The sequence below is a fragment of the Phyllobates terribilis genome, unplaced genomic scaffold, assembly GCF_046119375.1.
Source record: "Phyllobates terribilis strain yellow unplaced genomic scaffold, ASM4611937v1 Scaffold_1__5_contigs__length_1240528914, whole genome shotgun sequence".
Classification (NCBI taxonomy): domain Eukaryota; kingdom Metazoa; phylum Chordata; class Amphibia; order Anura; family Dendrobatidae; genus Phyllobates; species Phyllobates terribilis.
The window spans coordinates 316198730-316222717 of NW_027362761.1; the positions used below are offsets into that span (position 1 = coordinate 316198730).

The 23988-nt window shown below is 42.2% G+C and overlaps 1 protein-coding gene across 2 annotated transcripts in view; it reads right to left on the reverse strand.

Moving 5' to 3' along the window:
• Positions 1-1300: 1300 nt before the first annotated feature.
• PPIL2 (peptidylprolyl isomerase like 2) overlaps positions 1301-23988 on the reverse strand; it is a 61909-nt gene continuing 39221 nt past the window's right edge. The window contains exons 7-21 of one of the 2 annotated variants that reach the window (XM_073675187.1): positions 22610-22701; positions 22327-22416; positions 18453-18528; positions 17553-17713; positions 17394-17469; positions 17030-17136; positions 13802-13891; positions 13597-13630; positions 13363-13480; positions 13218-13274; positions 6918-6990; positions 6526-6588; positions 5536-5678; positions 2031-2131; positions 1301-1502 (exon numbers count right to left, since the gene is read on the reverse strand). In XM_073675187.1, the coding sequence (XP_073531288.1) occupies positions 2041-2131; positions 5536-5678; positions 6526-6588; positions 6918-6990; positions 13218-13274; positions 13363-13480; positions 13597-13630; positions 13802-13891; positions 17030-17136; positions 17394-17469; positions 17553-17713; positions 18453-18528; positions 22327-22416; positions 22610-22701 (1271 nt within the window). In that variant the 3' untranslated portion in view covers positions 1301-1502; positions 2031-2040. Of the gene's footprint in view, positions 2132-5535; positions 5679-6525; positions 6589-6917; positions 6991-13217; positions 13275-13362; positions 13481-13596; positions 13631-13801; positions 13892-17029; positions 17137-17393; positions 17470-17552; positions 17714-18452; positions 18529-22326; positions 22417-22609; positions 22702-23988 lie in introns of both variants that reach the window. The other variant, XM_073675178.1, reaches the window with a different exon arrangement.

The following is a 23988-nucleotide window of genomic DNA, read 5'->3' on the forward strand; positions in this document are numbered from 1 at the left end:
AATTAAAGGGGTTGTCCAGTACTTTAGATTACCCCCCCAATGTATCCCCCCAGGGCCCCTAAAGTTTTTTGTAATTAGCTTACGTTGCAGATACTGCCTGTGAGTGGCGCTATCACTGTCCGCTCACAGGCGTCACGTGACCCCCGGCTGCAGCCGACTCTGACATTAGCTGATGTCACAACAAGTGCTGGCAGCAGCCGGGGGTCTTTTTCTTCCTGGTTCCACGGTGGATGCCAGGCTGTGGGCGGGGTTAACCCCCCGTGTCACACCCGGCATCCACCGCGCGCTCTGCCTCTCCCCATTCATTGGGAGAGCGTGCGGTGGATGCAGGGTGTGACGTGGGGGGGTAACCCCGCCCACAACCCAGCAGCCACCGCGGGGACCCCAGCGCTGAGTCACGCGATGCCTGTGAGCGGCCACCGATAGCGCCGCTCGCTGGCAGAAAAAGCAATGTAAGGTATTAGCAAAAATCCTTAAGGGCCCCAGGGGGATACATGGGGGGGTAATATAAAGTAATGAACAACTTCTTTAATACTTGTGAAAGCATTCTTACGTTGCAGCACTTTTCCCACATCTGCCTAAAATGATCGCACATTACTGTGTATATGTAATATATAGCTCTGTGCATATAGAACTGTGAATACATAGACAGATATGCTTTGAGCCGGTGCTAAATGAGCACAGTACTGCCCCTAGTGTCACTTGCAGGAGCTTCACATGACCTGAACACCACACAGTTGTAAGGGGCAGAGCATGATACGCTGTTTTGATGTCTGGCAGTCACTAGAACAAATCAGAGAGCTGGGTTATTCAGTACTAGAGAAATCGGCTTAAGGTCATGTTTAGATCCCATGGTTTCCAACACTGCTCTATCTTAACAGCCTAAACATACAGCAGATAGCAAAAGACTTCCATATTCGTAAATAACCTCTTTCCTAATCATATTGCATTTTGGACTCTGTCCAGTGTCTTATGCTGTAAAGAATCTAACTACTCCACAGTGCTTTTTATTGGTGTAGCAGACGCCAGCCACAATACAGGGCCCATGGATGGCGCACACCCCCAATCATGTCAATCAACAGCACAGTGCAGGTGTTCAGGCGGTCGGACACCCGAAGGACATTTCCAGGTTTTATTAACACCCTGAGGACACCTGCCTAATTTGCTGCCATTATGGAGTTGTTTGGGGACCTTCAACCTCATTTATTTATGCAACAACTATACATCCAACATTTATAAAATGAAAGCTAAGTAGTATTTTGGGAGCAATGCACCGGACAAAAACTTTGTACAGAAACCGTTCAAGAAAATATACTTTATGTACAGAAACAAAGATAAAATGGTAAAAAAAATAAAAAATAATAAAAGACACACACTAAGCATTCAGTGTCTTCTCAGTGATGTGGAAACCCTGAGGAGAAGACCAATTTAGCAGAGGATCTTCACCGAGATATTCAGGAGGCTTCAGTAACATAGGGTCAAACTTCACAATAATTTCAGATCTATGGCAGAAAAATTTAAAGGAACAATAAATGTAAGGTAGACAGGTAATAAAAGTGAATGTATAAAAAAGAGGTGCTACTACCATTCAAGCGAACAATGTAAAATTATTCTGGATGGTCTCAGCACTGGAGTTATGAGCGATAAAGTGGTAGTTGTGGAGGGAAGACATTTTTATGGACATTTCCTACGACCGATACCATAGTCTCTCCCTACCCTAAAGTGCCTGCTCTCTGGCACCAATACTAAACATTTTACATTATGTTAAATAGAGAGCAGAGACTATTTAAGCGGATAATCACAAGCTCTGCCTACTACTGGGTTGTGCACCCCGGCATGTATCCCCTGTGCTCTCCTCATCAATGTTTTCTTGACCATAAAGGATACTGATCCATAATGCAACAAAATCCACTGAATAAATATCAGTTATAGAAAGAAAATATAGCTTGTGATGTCAGAGAGAACACCTGTCAAAAATGTCATAGAAATCCAAGAGGGAAGATATGATCTGGAGTTTAAGGTGGCACTACCCTGAAGTGTCTACCAAGAGCTGAAATCTCCAAAGCCACGAGTCACTCGCTCTTTCTTGCTCGTAGAGGCACCGCTATCGTCGCCTTCAGCAGCACGTTTCCTGAGGATTAAAACCAAACCATGCATTACTTGTACATACCTCTCACATTAGATATCAGGTGAACATCACAAACAATATAATGTGTATAGGGAAAATCTTGATTTTAAAGCAAGAACCCTAAATTCACGGCTGCACTGATATTCAGGAACAGGCGATCCCAAGATAGATAAGCACATACTTGGTTGATCATATAGGTTTTATTGGAAATAAATCATAAGGAAAGGGAAAAGGAGGAAACAGAGTGTGAATAAATATAAAATATAACTTTTAATATGAATTACATTAAAATACTGGTGTTTAGTTATAAAAGCAGATTAATTACATACATCCAAATGGATGCATATGGGGTCGATATTAATTAATCAATTCTGACCCCATAAGTCCTGTATATCACAGCCAAATAAATTATACAAATCCACCACCTATGTCCCTCAAAATTGGAAGTGGGGAATTATATTGTGCTATCCCTTTATAAAGATATGTTTCCCTATTAACTCTGCATCAGTAACTAAGAGAGATAATGGTGGGTCACCGCTACACTCTATTTTAAAGTAATCATGCAGTGTTCTATGTAAATGACAGTAGATGTAACAGATAGAGTTATAATATGGTACTCTACTGTCACGTATTTAATATGGGTCACTCTTATATCACAAGTGATCCCACAAATGAGCAAAGCGGAATCCCCACAAGATTCAACCCAAAGTATATAGTGGGGGTGTTAAGTCTCCGTTACCAACAGTGTGCTACACCCCTGATGTGAAGCCCCGCAGCGGTATGAGGAACCCCACGGTGCTAGGGGTGGACAATATTATATAGGCGGCAGCTACAATTGTTGCTGCACGCTCACTCCTAACACCGGCTAGCAGTCTCACACGCTGGCCGCGTACACGCGGTATGCGCGCGGTCAGTGTAAAGATCCAGTTCTGTGAGATGCTATACTGAGTTGCTGAGCGGGGACATAGCGGGTGAGTAAAAGGGGGGAATACAGGATTGCAGGCTAGCATATGATTATACAGGACATGAACGTCCCGACGCGCGTTTCGCCGGAGGTACCGGCTTTTTCTAAGGGCGGGATCGGCCGCCTTCTCAAATTATTTATACATCCTGCCATGACTGACAGGTATGGCAGCCAATTAAATCAAAGATACGAATTTGTTGAAATCAATTGATACAGGGTAAAATAAACAGAGTTGTAAACCAAATAAGCATTTCACATTAAATTATAAGCATCAAGGCCTAAAATAATTATCAATCAGTTTATATTAAAGTAATTCATTTGATTGTCTGTGTAGGAAAAGGGCAAAAAATCTAAGGTAGATATGTATGGGGAAGAGAAATAGATTAGTAATTATTAATCAATTTATACAAAAGAAATTCTATTTGAACCCCTGTAGAACTTATAACATATTTCATTCTGTTTTAACTTGCCTTTTTCTGTTTTAATTTGTCCTCCTCTGATTCATATTCAATATCATCACATACTTCTCTTCTCTTGATCTCTTTTCCCCATACATATCTACCTTAGATTTCTTGCCTTTTTCCTACACAGATAATCAAATGAATTTCTTTTGTATAAATTGATTAATAATTACTAATCTATTTCTCTTCCCCATACATATCTACCTTAGATTTTTTGCCCTTTTCCTACACAGACAATCAAATGAATTACTTTAATATAAACTGATTGATAATTATTTTAGGCCTTGATGCTTATAATTTAATGTGAAATGCTTATTTGGTTTACAACTCTGTTTATTTTACCCTGTATCAATTGATTTCAACAAATTCGTATCTTTGATTTAATTGGCTGCCATACCTGTCAGTCATGGCAGGATGTATAAATAATTTGAGAAGGCGGCCGATCCCGCCCTTAGAAAAAGCCGGTACCTCCGGCGAAACGCGCGTCGGGACGTTCATGTCCTGTATAATCATATGCCAGCCTGCAATCCTGTATTCCCCCCTTTTACTCACCCGCTATGTCCCCGCTCAGCAACTCAGTATAGCGTCTCACAGAACTGGATCTTTACACTGACCGCGCGCATACCGCGTGTACGCGGCCAGCGTGTGAGACTGCTAGCCGGTGTTAGGAGTGAGCGTGCAGCAACAATTGTAGCTGCCGCCTATATAATATTGTCCACCCCTAGCACCGTGGGGTTCCTCATACCGCTGCGGGGCTTCACATCAGGGGTGTAGCACACTGTTGGTAACGGAGACTTAACACCCCCACTATATACTTTGGGTTGAATCTTGTGGGGATTCCGCTTTGCTCATTTGTGGGATCACTTGTGATATAAGAGTGACCCATATTAAATACGTGACAGTAGAGTACCATATTATAACTCTATCTGTTACATCTACTGTCATTTACATAGAACACTGCATGATTACTTTAAAATAGAGTGTAGCGGTGACCCACCATTATCTCTCTTAGTTACTGATGCAGAGTTAATAGGGAAACATATCTTTATAAAGGGATAGCACAATATAATTCCCCACTTCCAATTTTGAGGGACATAGGTGGTGGATTTGTATAATTTATTTGGCTGTGATATACAGGACTTATGGGGTCAGAATTGATTAATTAATATCGACCCCATATGCATCCATTTGGATGTATGTAATTAATCTGCTTTTATAACTAAACACCAGTATTTTAATGTAATTCATATTAAAAGTTATATTTTATATTTATTCACACTTTGTTTCCTCCTTTTCCCTTTCCTTATGATTTATGATCTATTTTGGTGATGTTCACCGGTGTGAATATTGTCCAATAAATCGGACTTTACTGAGTTTTATTGGAAATAGTTTGAATATGATCAGTTTTATTGTATTATGAAATCTTTGAAGAGATCTGTTTTGCTCGTATCCATGCTCTTTATCAAGCTTTATGTTCTTTACAGTTTTTTTTATAGGAATAGATACAATTTATGTGTCCTTTGGTGCTTTCTTGGTGATGAAATGCAGACATCAAACCAAGTATATATCTGGCGGTATTCTTTAAGAAAAAAAAAGTTTGTTTATAGGTAGTAAATCAAAAAATGCTGTGGCAGCTATGTTCAGATCTTGTATCTGGAGAAATAAATGTTACACTGTGCAGGTGCGGCAGCATACCCTCAAGTGACTGCTCATCATGTGCTATAAGCAGCTGTTAGGGCAGAAAGAGCTCCTTGGGGGTTTCCCTTAAGGAACTCTTTCTTGTAAAAAAAATTCATAAAAGAAAAAAAGAAAAAGTGTTGTGACGGTTCTCAAGCAGCTGATCATCCCGAGGAAAGCAGATACTTGCTAACCACTGAAATCAATTAGCGTCTATAGAGCATAAGCCACCATTTCTACCAATGAACCACAATGACTAATGGTATAGGATACACATTTTTCTTATTTGCCTTTAGGATACTTACGCTGCAGTCATATTAATATATTTCCCAATCCCTGTTCTGTAGGTTTTGGGCTCTTGTGTTTGCGCTTTTTTTGGCAGCACTGGCCGTTCTTTCATTTTTTGTTCTTCTTCCTCTTTCAGAGCCTTCTCCCTCTCTAAAGCGACCTAAAACGCATGAAAGATTATGTAACACAATGCAAGCCTTCCTAGTGCAGCTTACAGGTTAGTTCTTTTACAATAGCAGATAAATTGCTAATAACAAGCGTCCATCGACAATCTAGCAAGTCAACCGGCATTTGCTTACTTGCAATTCTATGACCATAAGTGATCATTGGTGTGAGCATTGTCCCCTTTCCCAATTCAGTTTCCGGTTGAAATGAAAAGAAGATACCCATTTAGACGTGGGTGTGTGCTAATATTACATATCAATCATTCACCTTTCTATTTCTGGACATGTGTAGACTAGGCAATGATTATTATGATCGTTTGGACAATTATCACCCTATGTAAGAAGGCAAGGAAAGCCGAGCTTTCGCAGATCAGATTGCATCTCTCAAGAACACAATTATAAGCAACCAATCCACGTCATAGAATTGAGCAATGACAAAATGATTCTAAAGATTGCCAACATCATAACAAGAATGTAGAGGAGAGCATTTCTCACCGTGACGGGATTGATAACAATGGCCGAATTTCAGAGTAAAGACACGTATATTGACAAATGCCAGACTTTATTTATGTGTTTGGGAGGTTTGTTTGACTGTGACAAGATGAACCGGTATTTCAGGTGCAACAGTTCTGTAAGTGGTGAAAGAAGTGACAACAAGGACAAGAAGTCCAGATATATATTCATCAGTCTCCTTGATCACTACTTGCACTGGCATCTCCTCTCACGCTACCCAGCAACATTGACTACCAGATTTATAACCATTATTGGCAGAACTTGTGGTTATACTCATCTATATTTATACGTTCAACGATAATTTAAGGCAAGAAGACTGATGGCGCTTACCTGTGCGTCAGCCTCCTCATATGGGTCCACAAAAACCACAGTACTTTCTATTTGGATGTCCTCCTGAAAGGGACAACAGATGGAATTAGTGGAGAACAATCCACCCAGAACAGTGTGACTAATTTACATGACAAAGATATGAGTGTTATGCACTGTTCTATAATTACTTATAAGTATAGTGTTTCAGATAGCCATACTGTTATTTCAAAGCTACACTTATACACTGAAATTATATTGTTGTAATCCAGGTGCCAAATCAACAATGCAGCCTCTAATAAACTGGCAAAGTTTATACTCAAAGAATGTTTGGCATTTAAAAAAAATCCCATTGCAAAATATTTTGATATTACTAGAAATGAGTCCAGTAGGAATGTTTATATAGAAAACATCACCTTTGGCCTGTCAGTCTTGGAGTCTGTGTCCACTTTTTCCATAGCAGTCAGGGTATCAAATCCTCCAACAACACTAAAAGGTGAAAGAAGTAAAAATCCATGTTACTTGTAATTATTTGAAAAAAGGAGATTTTTGTGTACTCACCGCAAAATCTCTCTTAGCCTCTAATTGGTGGACACAGGACCATGGGTGTTATGCTGCTTGTCCACTAGGAGGCGACACTATGCATAATCTGAAAAAGATTAACCGTGGCTCCTCCCCTGCAGTATACACCCCTGGACGGCGTCAGCCTTCTCCAGTTTTGTGTAAAAGCAATAGGAGGAACGTAACATGGATAACATAACCATGCCTATAAAAAGGCAACTATGTACGAGCTCAAGAAAAAACAATATGAGAACTCAACATAACAATGGCCCGGAACGGGCAACAGGGTGGGAGCTGTGTCCCCCAATTAGAGGCTAAGAGAAAGAGATTTTACGGTGAGTACACAAAAATCTCCTTTACTCTGTCGCCTCATTGGGGGACACAGGACAATGGGACGTCCCAAAGCAGTCCCTGGGTGGGAAGCAATGGACGAATATTGTGTAGATAGGCCCCTATAATTGGGGCACTGCTGCCTGCAGGATAAGTCTACCCAGGCTCACGTCTGCTGAGGACTGGGTATGAACCCTGTAGTGTTTGGTAAACGTATGTAGGCTAGTCCAGGTGGCTGCCTTACACACTTGTTGTGCCGAGGCCTGGTGCCGAATGGCCCAAGAGGCCCCTACCGCACGCGTAGAGTGTGCCGTAATACCTGCTGGAAGAGGAGAATTTTTGAGGCGGTAGGCCTCTTGTATGGTGGATTTGAAGCACCTGGCAAGGGTAGCTTTGGAAACTGGTAGACCCTTGTGGCCGCCTTCCAGAACAAGGAAAAGAGAATCAGACTTCCGGAAGGGCGCAGTCCTAGACACATAGATACGTAATGCCCTGACAAGGTCAAGCGTATGCAGAGCCTTCTCCACTCTATGAACCGGGACCGGACAGAGGGATGGCAGTGAAATCTCCTCATTGAGGTGGAAGTTGGACACAACCTTTGGAAGGATGGGACCGTACGGAGAACTACCTTGTCCTGGTAAAAAGCCAGGAAGGGTTGTCTGCAGGAGAGTGCTGTGAGTTCAGACACCCTGCGTAGCGAGGTGATTGCCACTAGGAAAACCACTTTCTGGGATAGAAGGCGGAGTGAGACTTCCCTAAGGGGTTCAAAAGGTGTTTCCTGTAATGCTGTCAGCACCAGGTTGAGATCTCACGTTTCTAGTGGTCGTCTGTAGGGGGAACCAACCGGGAAACCACCTGAAGAAATGTCCTTACTTGCAGCTTGTTAGCAATGCACCTCTGAAAAAGCACTGAGAGAGCTGACACCTGGCTCTTAAGGGAGGCCAGGGACAGTCTGGCCTCCAGACCCGATTGGAGAAACCCAAGTACCCTGGGGAGGGAATAAGGGAATGGGGTCTGGCCACGAGATTCGCACCAGGTAAAGAAGGCTTTCCAGGTACGGTAATAAATCTTTGCAGAGGTTTGCTTCCGTGCCCTGATCATGGTTCCAATGACGTCAGGCGAGAACCCTGACTGGGTTAAAACCCAGGTCTCAATAGCCATGCCGTCAATTGAGGGCCCCTGAGTTCTGGTGGTAGAACGGGCCTTGTGACAGAAGATCCGGGCGGTCGGGGAGACGCCAGGGGACGTCTGCTGTGAGCTGTACGATGTCGGCGTACCATGTACAGTACAGACCAAAAGTTTGGACACACCTTCTCATTTAAAGATTTTTCTGTATTTTCATGACTTTGAAAATTGTACATTCACATTGAAGGCATCAAAATTTTGAATTAACACATGTGGAATTATATACTTAACAAAACAGTGTGAAACAACTGAAAATATGTCTTATATTCTAGGTTCTTCAAAGTAGCCACCTTTTGCTTTGATGACTGCTTTGCACACTCTTGGCATTCTCTTGATGAGCTTCAAGAGGTAGTCACCGGAAATGGTTTTCACTTCACAGGTGTGCCCTGTCAGGTTTAATAAGTGGGATTTCTTGCCTTATAAATGGGGTTGGGACCATCAGTTCTGTAGTGTAGAAGTCTGGTGGATACACAGCTGATAGTCCTACTAAATAGACTGTTAGAATTTGTATTATGGCAGGAAAAAAGCAGCTAAGTAAAGAAAAACGAGTGGCCATCATTACTTTAAGAAATGAAGGTCAGTCAGTGCGAAAAATTGGGAAAACTTTGAAAGTGTCCCCAAGTGCAGTTGCAAAAAACATCAAGCGCTACAAAGAAACTGGCTCACATGAGGACCGCCCCAGGAAAGGAAGACCAAGAGTCACCTCTGCTTCTGAGGATAAGTTTATCCGAGTCACCAGCCTCAGAAATCGCAGGTTAACAGCAGCTCAGATTAGAGACCAGGTCAATGCCACACAGAGTTCTAGCAGCAGACACATCTCTACAACAACTGTTAAGAGGAGACTTTGTGCAGCAGGCCTTCATGGTAAAATATCTGCTAGGAAACCACTGCGAAGGACAGGCAACAAGCAGAAGAGACTTGTTTGGGCTAAAGAACAGAAGGAATGGACATTAGACCAGTGGAAATCTGTGCTTTGGTCTGATGAGTCCAAATTTGAGATCTTTGGTTCCAACTATCGTGTCTTTGTGCGACGCAGAAAAGGTGAACGGATGGACTCTACATGCCTGGTTCCCACCGTGAAGCATGGAGGAGGAGGTGTGATGGTGTGGGGGTGCTTTGCTGGTGACACTGTTGGGGATTTATTCAAAATTGAAGGCATACTGAACCAGCATGGCTACCACAGCATCTTGCAGCAGCATGCTATTCCATTCGGTTTGCGTTTAGTTGGACCACCATTTATTTTTCAACAGGACAATGACCCCAAACACACCTACAGGCTGTGTAAGGGCTATTTGACCAAGAAGGAGAGTGATGGGGTGCTACGCCAGATGACCTGACCTCTACAGTCACCAGACCTGAACCCAATCGAGATGGTTTGGGGTGAACTGGACCGCAGAGTGAAGGCAAAAGGGCCAACAAGTGCTAAGCATTTCTGGGAACACCTTCAAGAATGTTGGAAGACCATTACTGGTGACTATCTCTTGAAGCTCATCAAGAGAATGCCAAGAGTGTGCAAAGCAGTCATCAAAGCAAAAGGTGGCTACTTTGAAGAACCTAAAATATAAGACATATTTTCAGTTATTTCTCACTTTTTTGTTAAATATATAATTCCACATGTGTTAATTCATAGTTTTGATGCCTTCAGTGTGAATGCACAATTTTCATAGTCATGAAAATACAGAAAAATCTTTAAATGAGAAGGTGTGTCCAAACTTTTGGTCTGTACTGTACGTCTGGGCCAGTCTGGTGCAATTAGGATGGTTGGAACTCCCTCTTGCTTGATCTTCCTCACCACTCTCGATGTCAGGGGGAGGTGGAAAAATGTACAGGAGCTGGAACTGGGTCCAGTCCTGAACCAGGGCGTCCGCTCCTAGGGCCCGCGGATCGTGTGTTCTGGCCGTGAAGTTGGAGACCTTGGCATTGAAGTGGGATGCCATTAGGTCCATGTCCGGAGTCCCCCAGAAATGGCAGATCTGGCGAAAAACTTCGGGATGGAGAGACCACTCTCCCGACTCCATTCCTTGCCGGCTGAGGAAGTCTGCTTCGCAGTTGTCCACACCTGGAATGTGGACCGCAGAGAGAACCAAACCTGTGTCTTCCGCCCAGTGGAGAATGTGTGTTACTTCTCGCATCGCCTGGGCACTGCGGGTCCCCCCTTGGTGATTCACATATGCCACAGCCGTGGCATTGTCCGACTGTACTCTGATGTGAGAGGCTGCCAGTAAGTGATGGAAGGCTCTCAACGCCAGGAGGATGGCACGAATTTCCAAGATGTTGATGGGCATGGTCGCTTCTGCTGGGGACCACTTGCCCTGTGGTGTAGGTGTACCGCACCCCAACCCGTCAGGCTCGCGTCGGTGGTCAGAACTTTCCATTGACCCGTGTGAAAGGATTTCCCCTTTGTTAGTGAGGTTGGCTTGAGCCACCAGTGCAGGGACCTCCTGGTTGAAAACGTCAGCTGGAACTCCCTGTCGAGAGAAAAAGGGGATCCTGTCCCATGACTTGAGGATGGCTAGTTGAAGAGGCCTGAGGTGAAGCTGGGCAAATGGGCCCGCTTCTATTGCCGCCACCATCCTGCCAAGGACTCTCATGGCAAACCGGAGAGATCGAGGGGGTTTGCTGAGGAGGGTGTGAACTCCTAAACGGAGAGGCAGTGCCTTGTCCTTGGGAAGGAGCACTACACCCCTGAAGGTGTTGAATAACATTCCCAGGAAGGTCAGAGACTGACTTGGGGTTGGTGATGACTTTTGTAGGTTGACTAACCAACCCAGGCGGCTCAGAATGTCGATTGTGATTGAGACGCTGAGCTCGCAGTCCTTGAAGGTGGGAGCCTTGATAAGAAGATCATCCAGGTATGGAACGACTACTATGCCTCTGGAGTGCAGGACGTGCATGGTGGCTGCCATGACTTTGGTAAACACTCTGGGAGCCGTGGCGAGTCCGAACGGGAGAGCCACAAACAGGTAGTGGTCCTGGTCGATTGCGAACCTGAGAAATCTCGGATGGGCGGGCGCAATTGGTATATGCAGGTATGCATCTTGTATGTCTATGGAGGCGAGAAATTCTCCCTTCTCCATGGACGCAATGATGGACCGAAGGGACTCCATGCGGAAATGACGTACCCGTACATATTTGTTGAGCTGTTTTAGGTCCAGTATGGGCCTTAGCCGCCTCCTTTCTTGGGGACTACGAATAAATTTGAGTAGAACCCTTGGAAGCGCTCGGCAGCGGGGACCGGTTCTATGACTCCTGCTTGAAGAAGCGAGAAGACCGCTTGGTGGAAGGCATGAGCCTTGGCTGGCGGTTTTGGGGGAACAGACAGAAAGAGTTCACTTACAACCCACCAAACAGACTCTATCTTGTATCCCGAAGACACTAGTTCCCTGACCCACCTGTCTTCTGTAATAGGCAGCCAGACTTCATGAAAGAGCGAAAGACGACCGCCTACAGGTGGGGTGTCTTCCGGAGTCCGTGAGTCATGATGAGGAGGAAATCTGAGATTTTCCTCCTTTAAACTTTGACTGGCCTGCTCTTGACTGCCAGGTCTTGTCTGACTTTTGCGTCGACCGCGAGTTGTCTCTGCGTGGGGCGCGGTTGCTATTTTGTGCTGGTCGCGAGACGGACCAGCCGGAAGAGTTCCGAAAGGATTGGAATAGAGTTTGGTTGCGCTTCATGTAAGTGTGTTTGGGCTTCAGTTGGGGGAGAGAGGTACTCTTACCCCCTGTGGCGTTGGATATCATTGTGTCCAACTGTTCACCGAAAAGTCGACCACTGAGGTACGGGAGGTGCGTGAGGGACTTCTCTGAGGCTGCGTCTGCTTTCCATTCCCACAGCCAGAGGATACGCCGAATCGTGATGGCGTTTGATGCTATCCCCGCTGCACCCCTTGCAGAATCCAGAGCTGCATGAAGCATGTAATCTGCTACAACTGCTATTTGGGCCGCTTGGTCCGACAGCTCAGGGGCAAATACTTGTAGGATAGCTTGTAAATTTTTAGCCCAAGCCAGGATGGCCTTGGCAGCCCAAATGGAGGCGAACGCGGGAGCCAGGGAGGTCCCTGCGGCCTCGAAAATTGAACGAGCCATCCGTTGTACCTGCCGGTCTGCTGTGTCCCTGAGGGTTGAGCTATCTGGCAGTGAAAGGAGTGACTGTGCTGCTAGCCTAGAGACTGGGGGATCCACTTCAAGTGGATCTGTCCATTGTTTGGTGACCTCCTGTGGAAAGGGGTACGGCGCCTCCAGATATTTGCGATTGGTAAACTTCTTCTCAGGCTGTGAGAACTGCTTTTTAAGGATCGCCTTAAACTCTGGGTGGTCAAAGAAGACCTTAGGCGGTTTCAGAACTCCTTCAAAGGAAATTTTAGGTGTGCCTCCTATGCGACACTAAGCAAAAACTGGAGAAGGCTGACGCCGTCCAGAGGTGTATACTGCAGAGGAGGAGCCACAGTTAATCTTTTTCAGATTATGCATAGTGTCGACTCCTAGTGGACAGCAGCATAATACCCATGGTCCTGTGTCCCCCAATGAGGCGACAGAGTAATATTTAATAAGAAGAATCTGATTAAAAAAAATAACATTCCATGATACAAACAGTTGATGGAGTAAAACATTTTTTGGCCTAAAAGAACTCGATGCACTTACCGTCCAAACACTGTGTGCTTTTTGTCCAGATATGTACAGGAGCGGAAAGTTATAAAGCTGCAGGTTAAAGAAAATGACAAATGAACCATGCTTGTCATCACACAGAAATTGTTGATTGAGACCCAAAACCAGAAGAATCTCTTACAACTGGGACTTGTTGGTGTTGGGGCCAGTATTTGCCATGCTAAGAACTCCTCGACCCGTGTGACTTAAGTTTGGCTTAATCTCATCTTTGAAAGGTTTTCCCCAGCAGGATTCACCTCCTTTTAAGATCGGGAACAAAAATATAAATGCATGATATCATAACCCTAGAATAAGGGGCAGATTACTGGAGAGAAACTGTATATATAGTCACACACAGAATGGATGGCTTTTATACCTGTGCCTGTTCCTGTAGGGTCTCCTCCTTGTATCTGAAAATATATAGGAAAAAGCAGGTTGATAAAATATCCTTGTGTCAGTGTTTACTGTGGCCAATTAGATTAATTGGGGGGGGGGGGGGGGGTATCCATCTTTACCCCACCCCCCCACTTAGAAGAGTTAGTATATATAAATTATGATGATTATACTGGACATATACATACCACAAAGTTCCGAATAGCGCGATGGAAGATTGTCCCATCGTAATAATTCTTCTTGCACAGTTTAATAAAATTTTCACACGTCTTTGGTGTCTAAGAGAGAATACATGGGGACAATAAATCTCAACAATGCATGCATTTAATGTATGGTTAACTCAACAAGGAAACTATCTATTGTCTGGGTCAAGAAAGAAGACAAGCAAAAAAGTCTTTAAATTACATGTTGTAATGAATCTTAAGGAGTTAACCCCAGTCCATATGGCCTTTTGGGATATACAGGTAGGAGAAGATGGCACAACGTGTGGGTAATGTCGCTATGTGCCAAAACAAACAGCTGTGTCTAAATAGTTCCCACTCTGGTGGTCTTGAGCTATCTGTCCATTACCTAGACGGCATCTAAAATGGCCGATTCAGGGACACCGTCTATGAGATAGACGCAAGTGGCAAATCTCACACCAATGGCTTCAGGACATGCTACTTCCTTCGGCCAAGTTTCCACAATGAGCATTTGGTGCGTTTTTGATGCTGCATATTTTCTGAACCAATTTGCTAATTTAGGCTACTTGTGTTTTTTATTGTTTTCTATCATAAGTGGAGTCATGAGTTATACAGATCCAAGGCTGGGGGCATTTGATCACTGTCTGCACCACCCACTGCGAACAGGTAACTGAAGCAGGTTATCTGATGAAGAGCAGACATGGAGTTTGCATCCAGAGTAATTAATAGGTAGCTATCAATGCTGGATAATCATTTCGGCCAGCAGATGTGTCCCGGCATGCCTCCACTGGTACGTCAATGTTAAACTCATGGGCTTCAATGCTTTCACTTTGTGCAACAGCTCTGTCTATACTGCATACAGGATAAGGTAAAACAATATTTTATATTCTTTTGTATCATAATTATAGTTTTGTAGAATCCATAGATATATCCATGATCGGGGAGCATATTTGCATCTGTGGGTAAAATTTCTAAAGTTTTGATAGCTGGCAACCCACAGGAGCGCAATATCTTCCCATATTATGGATCTATCACATTCATGTGTGGTGTGTTTACAATGCTCAGAGGATGATTGGTAAGATGACGGCCATATTGTTTCTCTAGGAGGTTTCTGGGGGAAAAATAGGACCCGAAGCAGAAATGAGGGCTAAAACTGGATTCAAAGCGAATCTAATCAGCTGTCCCCCTCTTAGCTCAGCTGAGGGGGTGGATTACATGCGTTTTTACTGTGTTTCTGATACAAAAATGCAGCAAGAACCAATATTCGTTTATCTGCAGATTTTTTGCATCTCATTCAAGTTTATGGGGAAAATCCATAAATAAAGCGATGTATACTGCAAGATGAATTTACATTTTGAGAATTCCAAAAATGCATTGTAAGCCTATCTCCACAGTGTTAAAAAACCAGCACGTTGAGCATGAGGTAGCTAGAAATCTCATCCACCTTACTGGAACTGTAACACGCTGAGCTTTTTGAGCACAAAAATGCGCAAAGACAAAGAAGGCACCAAATACTCAATTGTGGGAACTTCGCCTTACACAGGAGCGTTGTAGCTCTGTCACTTCTATCATATGCCCTTCTAGCTCTCTACTACGACATGTTAATTAATTAAACTTTGTACAATTTGGAGTCCTGCCGAGAGTATTACAGGTGCTTCTCACTAAATTAGAATATCAAAAAGTTAATTTATTTCAGTTCTTCAATACAAAAAGTGAAACTCATATACTATATAGAGTCATTACAAACAGAGTGATCTATTTCAAGTGTTTATTTCTGTTAAATGTTGTTGATTATGGCTTATAGCCAATGAAAACATAAAAGTCATTATCTCAGTAAATTAGAATAATTAACAAATAACACCTGCAAAGGCTTCGGATGCGTTTAAAAAGGTCCCTTAGTCTGTTTCAGTAGGCTCCACAATCGGAAGACTGCTGACTTGACAGATGTCCAGAAGGCAGTCATTGACACACTCCAAAATTAACTTTTTAACGATATTCTAATTTAGTGAGAGCACTTGTAATTACACAGAATTTAATAAAAGTCCGGTGTCTCCAAGTAAAGTTTTGCATAAGTGCTGTTTTTCTTAACCTACCAAAGACGTCACACCTGTCCTTTCCAGGGAAAAAAAAAAAATACATCTCAGAATGTAACCTTTGCCTTGGGTGCTTTTTCTTTGCAATGACATACAGATGTCATGACTTTTTTTCCTCCAAAATTTACTATGTTATTATTTTCTGGTTTATTATGAACTATAACACAGATTACATCCTTGTGCTTTTCAGGTCACATAAAATGGGTCACAACTTCTTTAAATATTTAACACTTTATGTTTCTGCGCCACCACCCCCACAGTTAGTAACTTCTTGGACACACCCGTATTCCTGTTGCCACAGTAACAGAAAAAGAAAAAAAAATTCTAGAAGCCGATAAGGTGTTGCTATGGTAGCTACCGTGTCTTATATTAGGCAGAGTTAAAGGTAAAGAACCGTTCAGTTATGATTCGGCTGTCGAGCCTCTAAGACTCCGCGTTAGGTTTTTAATTATGTAGCATTTTTCCATAACGTTTCAGCAAACACCACATCAGTCATAAAAATGTGAAACGTGAAGAGCGGCATATTGATAGTTATCTCAGACTAGACAAATCCGCCCACACCATGAATCATACCAAGGGATTAACAATTACACTGCATGGATCCCCATGTCCAGGTCACTTTAAAGCGCACCTGTCAGCAGGTTGTGCTTAGTAAACCACATACACTGCCAGGTGGGCGCCGTTATACGGAGTAAAATGACACCTTTGTTGATGAAATCCGTCCAGTGGTTCTTTTATAATCTTTATTTTCAGTTCTGCCATAATGATATGCTCGTGCTCTGGGAATATAAATTTTCACTTTTGAACAGAAATTATACAGGCAGTATTTAAAACAGTAGGCAGGTCACTGAAAGTACAGTAACCTGTCAGAGGCCAGAAATAGGAATACATAATGAGAGCACTAGTTACAGCCCCTCCCTAAAGTCCTGCCCCAGAGCACGTGCATATCATTATGGCAGAACTGAAAATAAACATTATAAAAGAACAACAGCACGGATTTCATCAACAAAGGCATCATTTTACTAAGTGTAATAGCACCCACCTGACAGGGTATGTAGTTTACTGAGCACAATCCTGCTGACAGGTGCGCTTAAAATACAATCACCCCATGTACCCTATATTACATTTACCCCTCACGTACCTTGTCACAATAAAGCTCCAGATTAAGGTCGCCCTTGTTGGTGTGGAGTCGGATGTAACCTTTCTTTTTTACATACTGATAACGGACGGTATCTTCTGCGATGGCAGCTTTATGATATGGAGAGAAAGCAAAAAATGTAAGATCAATTGCCAGAAATAGAGCTGAGAAAAAAAGTCTTTAGGCCCCAACAATAGGAACAAAACAAACGACAGAACAGAAATAAATATCTAATAATAATAATATATCCCCGGTAATAATGTGATGCTGCTATAGAGTTTTATTCTACAAGAGGAAAATTGTTAGATACAATGGTACGAAAAGGGAAACAGAGTGGCATGGACAACAAGGATGGGTGGTGACGTACCCGCCTCATGGGTGGTCTCAGGAGTCATTGCAGTGGAGGTAAAAGATGCGCTGACAGCGCCGGTAGAGTAGTGAGCCTGTATGAGTGAGACACAACCATTACTGTATATTAGTAAGCATTACCCAATGTAGAACATATTATATGGCAACTGGCTCTCACCGCATTTAGTTTATCTGTAGCCTTTTTCTCTGGACCTTTCATGGTGGCCGCCAGCATTTCATCTCCTTTGAATTCCTTGTACAGTTCACTAAGTGTCTCCCGGGTTTCCATGTTGGCATTTTTCAGGTAGTACGATGGGTCCTGACGAGCTTTTTCCTCATCTAGAATATTAATTTCAATATAGCCATATGAGCAGAGTAGCAAATTGGCTCCGGCTACATTGTAATGGACTGCGATGTATACCTCACTTAAGGTACAAGAAGTTGGGTGGCCATACAGACGGCTCTGAGGGTGATGGGTTACTGTGCCAAATTAGTGCAGGCCATATACCACGCTGTGGTTTAACAGATCAACGTTCATGATCACCGCAGATAAACAGTGTAAGGATGCATTTAACATTGCCGATAATTGGGAACATGCTTTCCTAGGAACACTTGATTCCCAATAATCAGTCAGTGTGAGCGCAAGAATAACTGCTAAAACAGCAAAATGCTCATTTGTCGGGTGAGCCTTTAATACTGCTTAAAATTCATCATTCTTGGGAGCACATCATCCTGTGTAAACATTATCCTGCACCCTAAGGCATTAAATTCAATTCGTACATGAGATGTTCAACAAGAGCCCATTTTCAAAATTGAAGGGCCCAAAATCCCTGCTATGGGCCCCGAGCACTGGCCACACTGATTCCAACCATCCTTATGGTGAAGGATAGCAAAGACTGGTCTAGAAAGGGGTTTGTGGACGCTCGTTATGAGAACCATTGGTAGATGCAGAGGTTGGACCCCCTAATTCACTGTTAACTCGTCCATTTGCCTGGTTATAAGTAAAAACCGGGTTGTAACACACTATACCAAATACCAATCCATACAATGGAGAACTGTAGTAAATAACCAGACTCACCGGGGTCTATAACTTTCAGGTTGTTCTTGACGTGATAGAAATCGGAGACGTTAAATTTTTCTAGCTTTGAAGGATCCTGGTGAACAAAAAATATGAACTCAATATCGAAGTGCAAAATATTTTAGGTAATTTACACGTGAGCACTACTAAAGACAGGAAAGGAAACCGATGCAAGGTTCCCAATTTATCTCAAGAGATTCCCTAGTAGTGGACTCCTATCGAGGTCATGAAACAGCTAAGTGGGCAGGTTTACAAATATTACCCAGAGAAGGATATAACGTATTACAGTGAAATTATGATTTTCTTAGTGTTGCTGCTTTCAGCAGAACCATCAGAATGAATAATTTTATTCTGGTCATACAGCAATCACATGGAGGATTACAGGAGAAATTTGCAAAAACAAACCAGAGAGATCACTCAGTGCTGACTATCATAACTATGGATATTATCAAACTAACAACACAGCGCCATCCGTGGTCTGCTCAGGATAGTCTCCAGTATAAGCCTGCTGATATTGTATAGTACAACACTTAGAATGATTTGGGCATCAGTGTACATAATTTATAACATATCCCATATAGCTGCTTGAACCAAATAACTTATTGGAAGGAACGCATCACACATATTTAAGCTTCTTTAGTTAAAGAAATAAAAAAACAAAAACGTGAAAGCATGTTATCATTTACAATCACAAGATACAATCCCAAACTAAGTTTCTACAGTCACTGACATCTTGGTAAACCCTGCAGCACAGTGATGTAGTTCTATCTTATCAAATGCTTGTTTCCTTTATCTTCAGTTTCTGTTTAATTTCTTAAACGCTGTGAAGATGGATCAAACTACAGCGATAAAATGATTATTACAAACACTAAATTTCATTGATCAAAACAACTTAAAATCAAATTCACTTTCCTAATCTTTAACTGAATTACCAAGCCCCCAGCCCTTTAAATCTTTTAACAGCCGAAGTTCTCAGCTATTGGCAAGTGGTTCAGTGCATCTTCCCACCTAATTGTTAGACATGTGTTTCTATCCTCGCTCCCACTCATTCTTAATTGACAGAACTGACTCCTGTAATGTGTACGGGTATAACATGTAGGTGAGTGCACTGGAGAACCTGCCCATGCCAAGGGTGCACCGAGCACCTCATTATTATAGCTGAATAACAGATTAAATGACTAAAGCTCCGATTCATCAAAGAGATTATGCCAGAAATCTAGTGTAAAAAGATTTGAAAAATCAAAATTTTTGCACAGCACTGAGTTACTCAAAAATGTTGCAACTTTTGACGTTTCCACGACCGTTTCGGATAGCTTGCCAAATTCATGATGAGCTGTAGCATACCTTATGCCACAAATCTTACTCCAGTCGCATGCCTCTTAATGAATAGATAAGATACCACTCCATATAACTCAGTGAAGAAAGAATCTGGCACTGATCGAGTCGCAGAAAAATATCAGATTCATTAGTAAAGCAATCCAAAAACAATGACGTTTGCGCAAATCCTATGTGCATTGAACCTCTATTCCTCACAGCACTGTTACATGCAGTGTACCATATGCAATCTGTCTGAAGAAGGTCCTTTTCACCGAAACGTCACTGTTTTTGGATTGCTTTGCTAATAAATCTGACATTTTTCTGCAACTCGATGAGTGCCGGATTCATTCTTCACTGCCTCTTAATCAATTGGGAACATCTGAGTCCAACATGCCCCCTCTGTCTTGACAAATCGGGTCCAAAGGAACAGTTTTTAGAAGGGCTATGTCCTCTATAATGTGCAGCACTTCATATGGACTTCATTCTTCATTCATTCTGTACTGGAAGACGGCCTTTAACTACTTCCATGTAAAATCATGTCGGAGAAGTATCAAAGTTCCAATTGAGCTCCTGTCATTGAGTAAGGGTCTTTTTAAAGGGCAGATGAGCTGCCCAGAACGAGCAACAAATCACCATAAAGCAAGCTGATCATTGCAGGCCTACTAAACATTTACATGCTGCAATTATCAGAAGGAAACAGTGACTTCCATATAGTTTCCATTGATGTCGGCACCACATCGCCAGTTTACATGAGGGGATGGGTTGTCGACTGACCAGCATATTTATCCCTTTCTAAAAGGTGCAGTCAACAAATGAGATAATTATCATTTATCATTGGATCACTGGAGTTCTAGTCTAGAAACTCGCTGGATGACATGATCACAGTTTATGAGTCTCAATTCTAATGCATCGTTGATCCTTCAGAACAATAAAATTTAACAATGCTATGGTAAAACGAGAAAATGCTATATGGAGGGATTTTAATACAATCAGCAAAGCTCTTTGTTGTGCTCCCATGTCATTTTACAGTTTGTCATCTACAGCTAAGTAGGACTAAGAAATGAATATAATGCTTTATGTCACAAAGATCTGGTAATTATATTTTTAATACACAAAGATTTAGGACTCCTTATACCGCTACCAAAATATGATGGAGGTTTTAAAAGGATATCATGAATGTCAGTAATTTCCAATGTGAAGTCAATTACTTCTATCCAGCTTGTCCAGCACAATGCAGGAACTGTAGGCCTTAGGATTAGATAAACATGGTTGAAATTAATTGATGTCACATGGATGCAAGGGATGTATGGAGCGGGCACCGTATCAGAGTCTGCACCATACCTGAAAGATGCAGACCATGTTATACAGCCATGATCTGCCTGCAACACCACCAAGTAGCAACCAGAGCTAGCTCCAATCGCAGCCATTTAATCACTTAGATGCCACTGTCAATCACTGACCATGGCATTTAAATCACTGGGGTGCAAGTGTGCTTGAGCAACAGCAATCACCGGTGGATCAATTGTGGGACGCCAATGGGTTACCATGGCAGCTGGGGGCAGCTGAAGGCCTCATGGCTTCCACATTAGTCCTCCTATATAGACAAGCGTCACAGGAGACTGGGTGTCATAGTACTGCATTATTACAGAATGTGTGACCAAATGATTAAAGGCCCCTTAGGAGAACTAAAAAATAAAAGTACAAATAAAAAAAATGCTTTAAAATATTGAAAAAATTAAACCCTCATTAACCAGTTCAAAAATAAATGTATTTGGTATTGTTGTGTCCATAAAACGCTGATCTATCAATTGTAAAAGTTGTATAAAACCGTGCATTAAAAAAAAAAAAAAAAAAAAAAATATTGGAGAAGCCAGAATTTCAGGGTTTTTTTTTTTTGCTTCATTAATAAATGCTATAAAAGGATCTCATAAAAGGGTGACAAACAAAATTTCTTTTTACAAAGTTTAGAATTTTTTTTCACCATTTCAACCCACTTGAAATTTTGTCCTGTTTTTTTAGTTAAATTGTAAAGTGAATGGTGTCAAGCAAAACTTGAACTCAATCTGCAAAAATACAAGCCCTTTATACAGATATGTCCATGGAAAAATAAAGTTATGGCTCGTGGATAAAGGGCAGGAAAAAACTAAAGTTTAGAAACAGATAATAGCATGTCATAAAAGGGTTAAAGAAGCCATACATGTCATTGTATATGCATATGTTAGTGGTTGCAGGCAGATTAATCAATAAAAAAAAAAAAAAAAAAAAAAAAAAAAGCTACAGCATATTCCATTGGATGCCAAGTACTGGACCATGATCTCCCACTTAAACATTTTGCATCTAGGGGGTAATATGAGCGATACAGTCAATAGTATGGAGCACTACTGTCCACAATACACTTACGTATAGCAGCCTTCTTTTTTACTGAGGCCTATGTAATATACTCCATCATTCTTTTTGCATTTTTTTTTTTTTTTTTTTTTTTTACTTGCAGCAAATACTTATACTTTTTTTTTTACAGCTCAATGCCCCCACAGAACTGGATGATGCAAGTTCTTACTTGTAGAGTTATAATGTCTTGGCGGGTGAAAGGTTCATCAGTTAGCAGGTCTTTGTAACTCTTCGGTTTAATATTTAATTGTTCAACAGCCTGGGTGGGGAAATTACAGAGTTAATTTTATGACAAGGGTTGAACACTGATTGGTCTATTATAGCGAACTGTATGAAGCAGACCTTTACGAGCATGTATACTATATCTTAATATTACTCTGTGCAAACAGGACAGTCTAGAGCTTAGTAGTTGTACATTAACGGCAATGTATAGTAAGACTGTTTTCACTTACTTCATTTGAGAAGACATTTCCTGTCTGGCTAATAGCCACGATGTGGGAATTATTGGTAAATACAGAGAACAGCACAGGGCAGTGATACTTCCCTATAAAAGAAGAGTGTTAGCAGAATATGGAAAAAGGAAACGTTGCACAACATGTGACATTTTACAAAGAATCTTCACGACACATTGCACTGGAGTTCAAGAGGTTTTCCCACAAACAAAATACATTTTAGTTAATAGATCTTGCAATTAAAATAAATTCCACAGTTGGATGTGTTAAAAAAAAAATGTTCCTGTGCTGAGATAATCTTATAAATGTGCCCCTGCTGTATCTGGCCGTGCAGGAACATGGTCTGATAATACCACAGCTCCTGGGCAGGGGAGGATGGAAAAAGAGTATACTGACAGGACAGCACGGGATCACGGCTGCTGGTTTCTGTAAGGAAAAACATTTCCCTGCCTATATAAAAACTTGTTTTACCTCAAAGAAAGAATCCGCTGTGATCCTGTGCTGTAATGTCTGTATACTCTTTTCCATCCTCCCCTGCCCAGGAGATGTGGTATGATCAGACCATGTTCCTGCACGGTCAGACACAGCCATTACACAGTACACAGCAGGGGCACATTTATAAGATTATCTCAGCACAGGAACATTTTATTTAATCACATCCAATTGTGGAACTTATTATTATTCAAAGATCGTTTGATTAAAATTAACTTTGTTTGTGGGAAAACCCCTTTAAGGCCCCTGTACACATTAGACTAAAGTCAGCAGTACCCACTGATATCGGTCGACAGCCTAATGTGTATGGGGGCCTTCCTACTCTCCCCAGACATATGATGTCAGCGAAGAGACAGATCTTTTGGTTGGTGTGACAATAAGCATCTTCCAGAGGAGTCTGGCAGCAGCTCTGATAGAAAACACAAGGATACTTGGCTGAGCCGAGCGTTACTGTATAAGGAAAGTTAGGAGCGTTAGCTCTCAGACAAACAATCACTCGTTGAAACTTGGCTCTAGAAGAAAAAACTTGGACTCTAGTAGAAGTCATCTAGATCAGGCAACCCCTTTAATGATAACTTATGACAACACCTCCTACAATCCATTCCAGTTCCCACATTCTTCAGGCCTTCTGCTTCATTCGTTGCCAGTCCTTCAGATAGTCACATCATATCCACGCAAAAGGGTTGTCCAGTACTTTTAAAAATATGCCAATGTGTTTTAATGATAAATAGAAGCTTCTTTCTAATTACCTCCTGGTACTGTTTCTGCCTGTGAGCGGCGCTATCGGTGGCCGCTCACAGGCAGCACGTGAACCCCCGCTGACGTCACTCACGTCAAGTGAGGCGTGACTCAGCGCTGGGGTCCCTGCGGTGGCTGCTGGGTTGTGG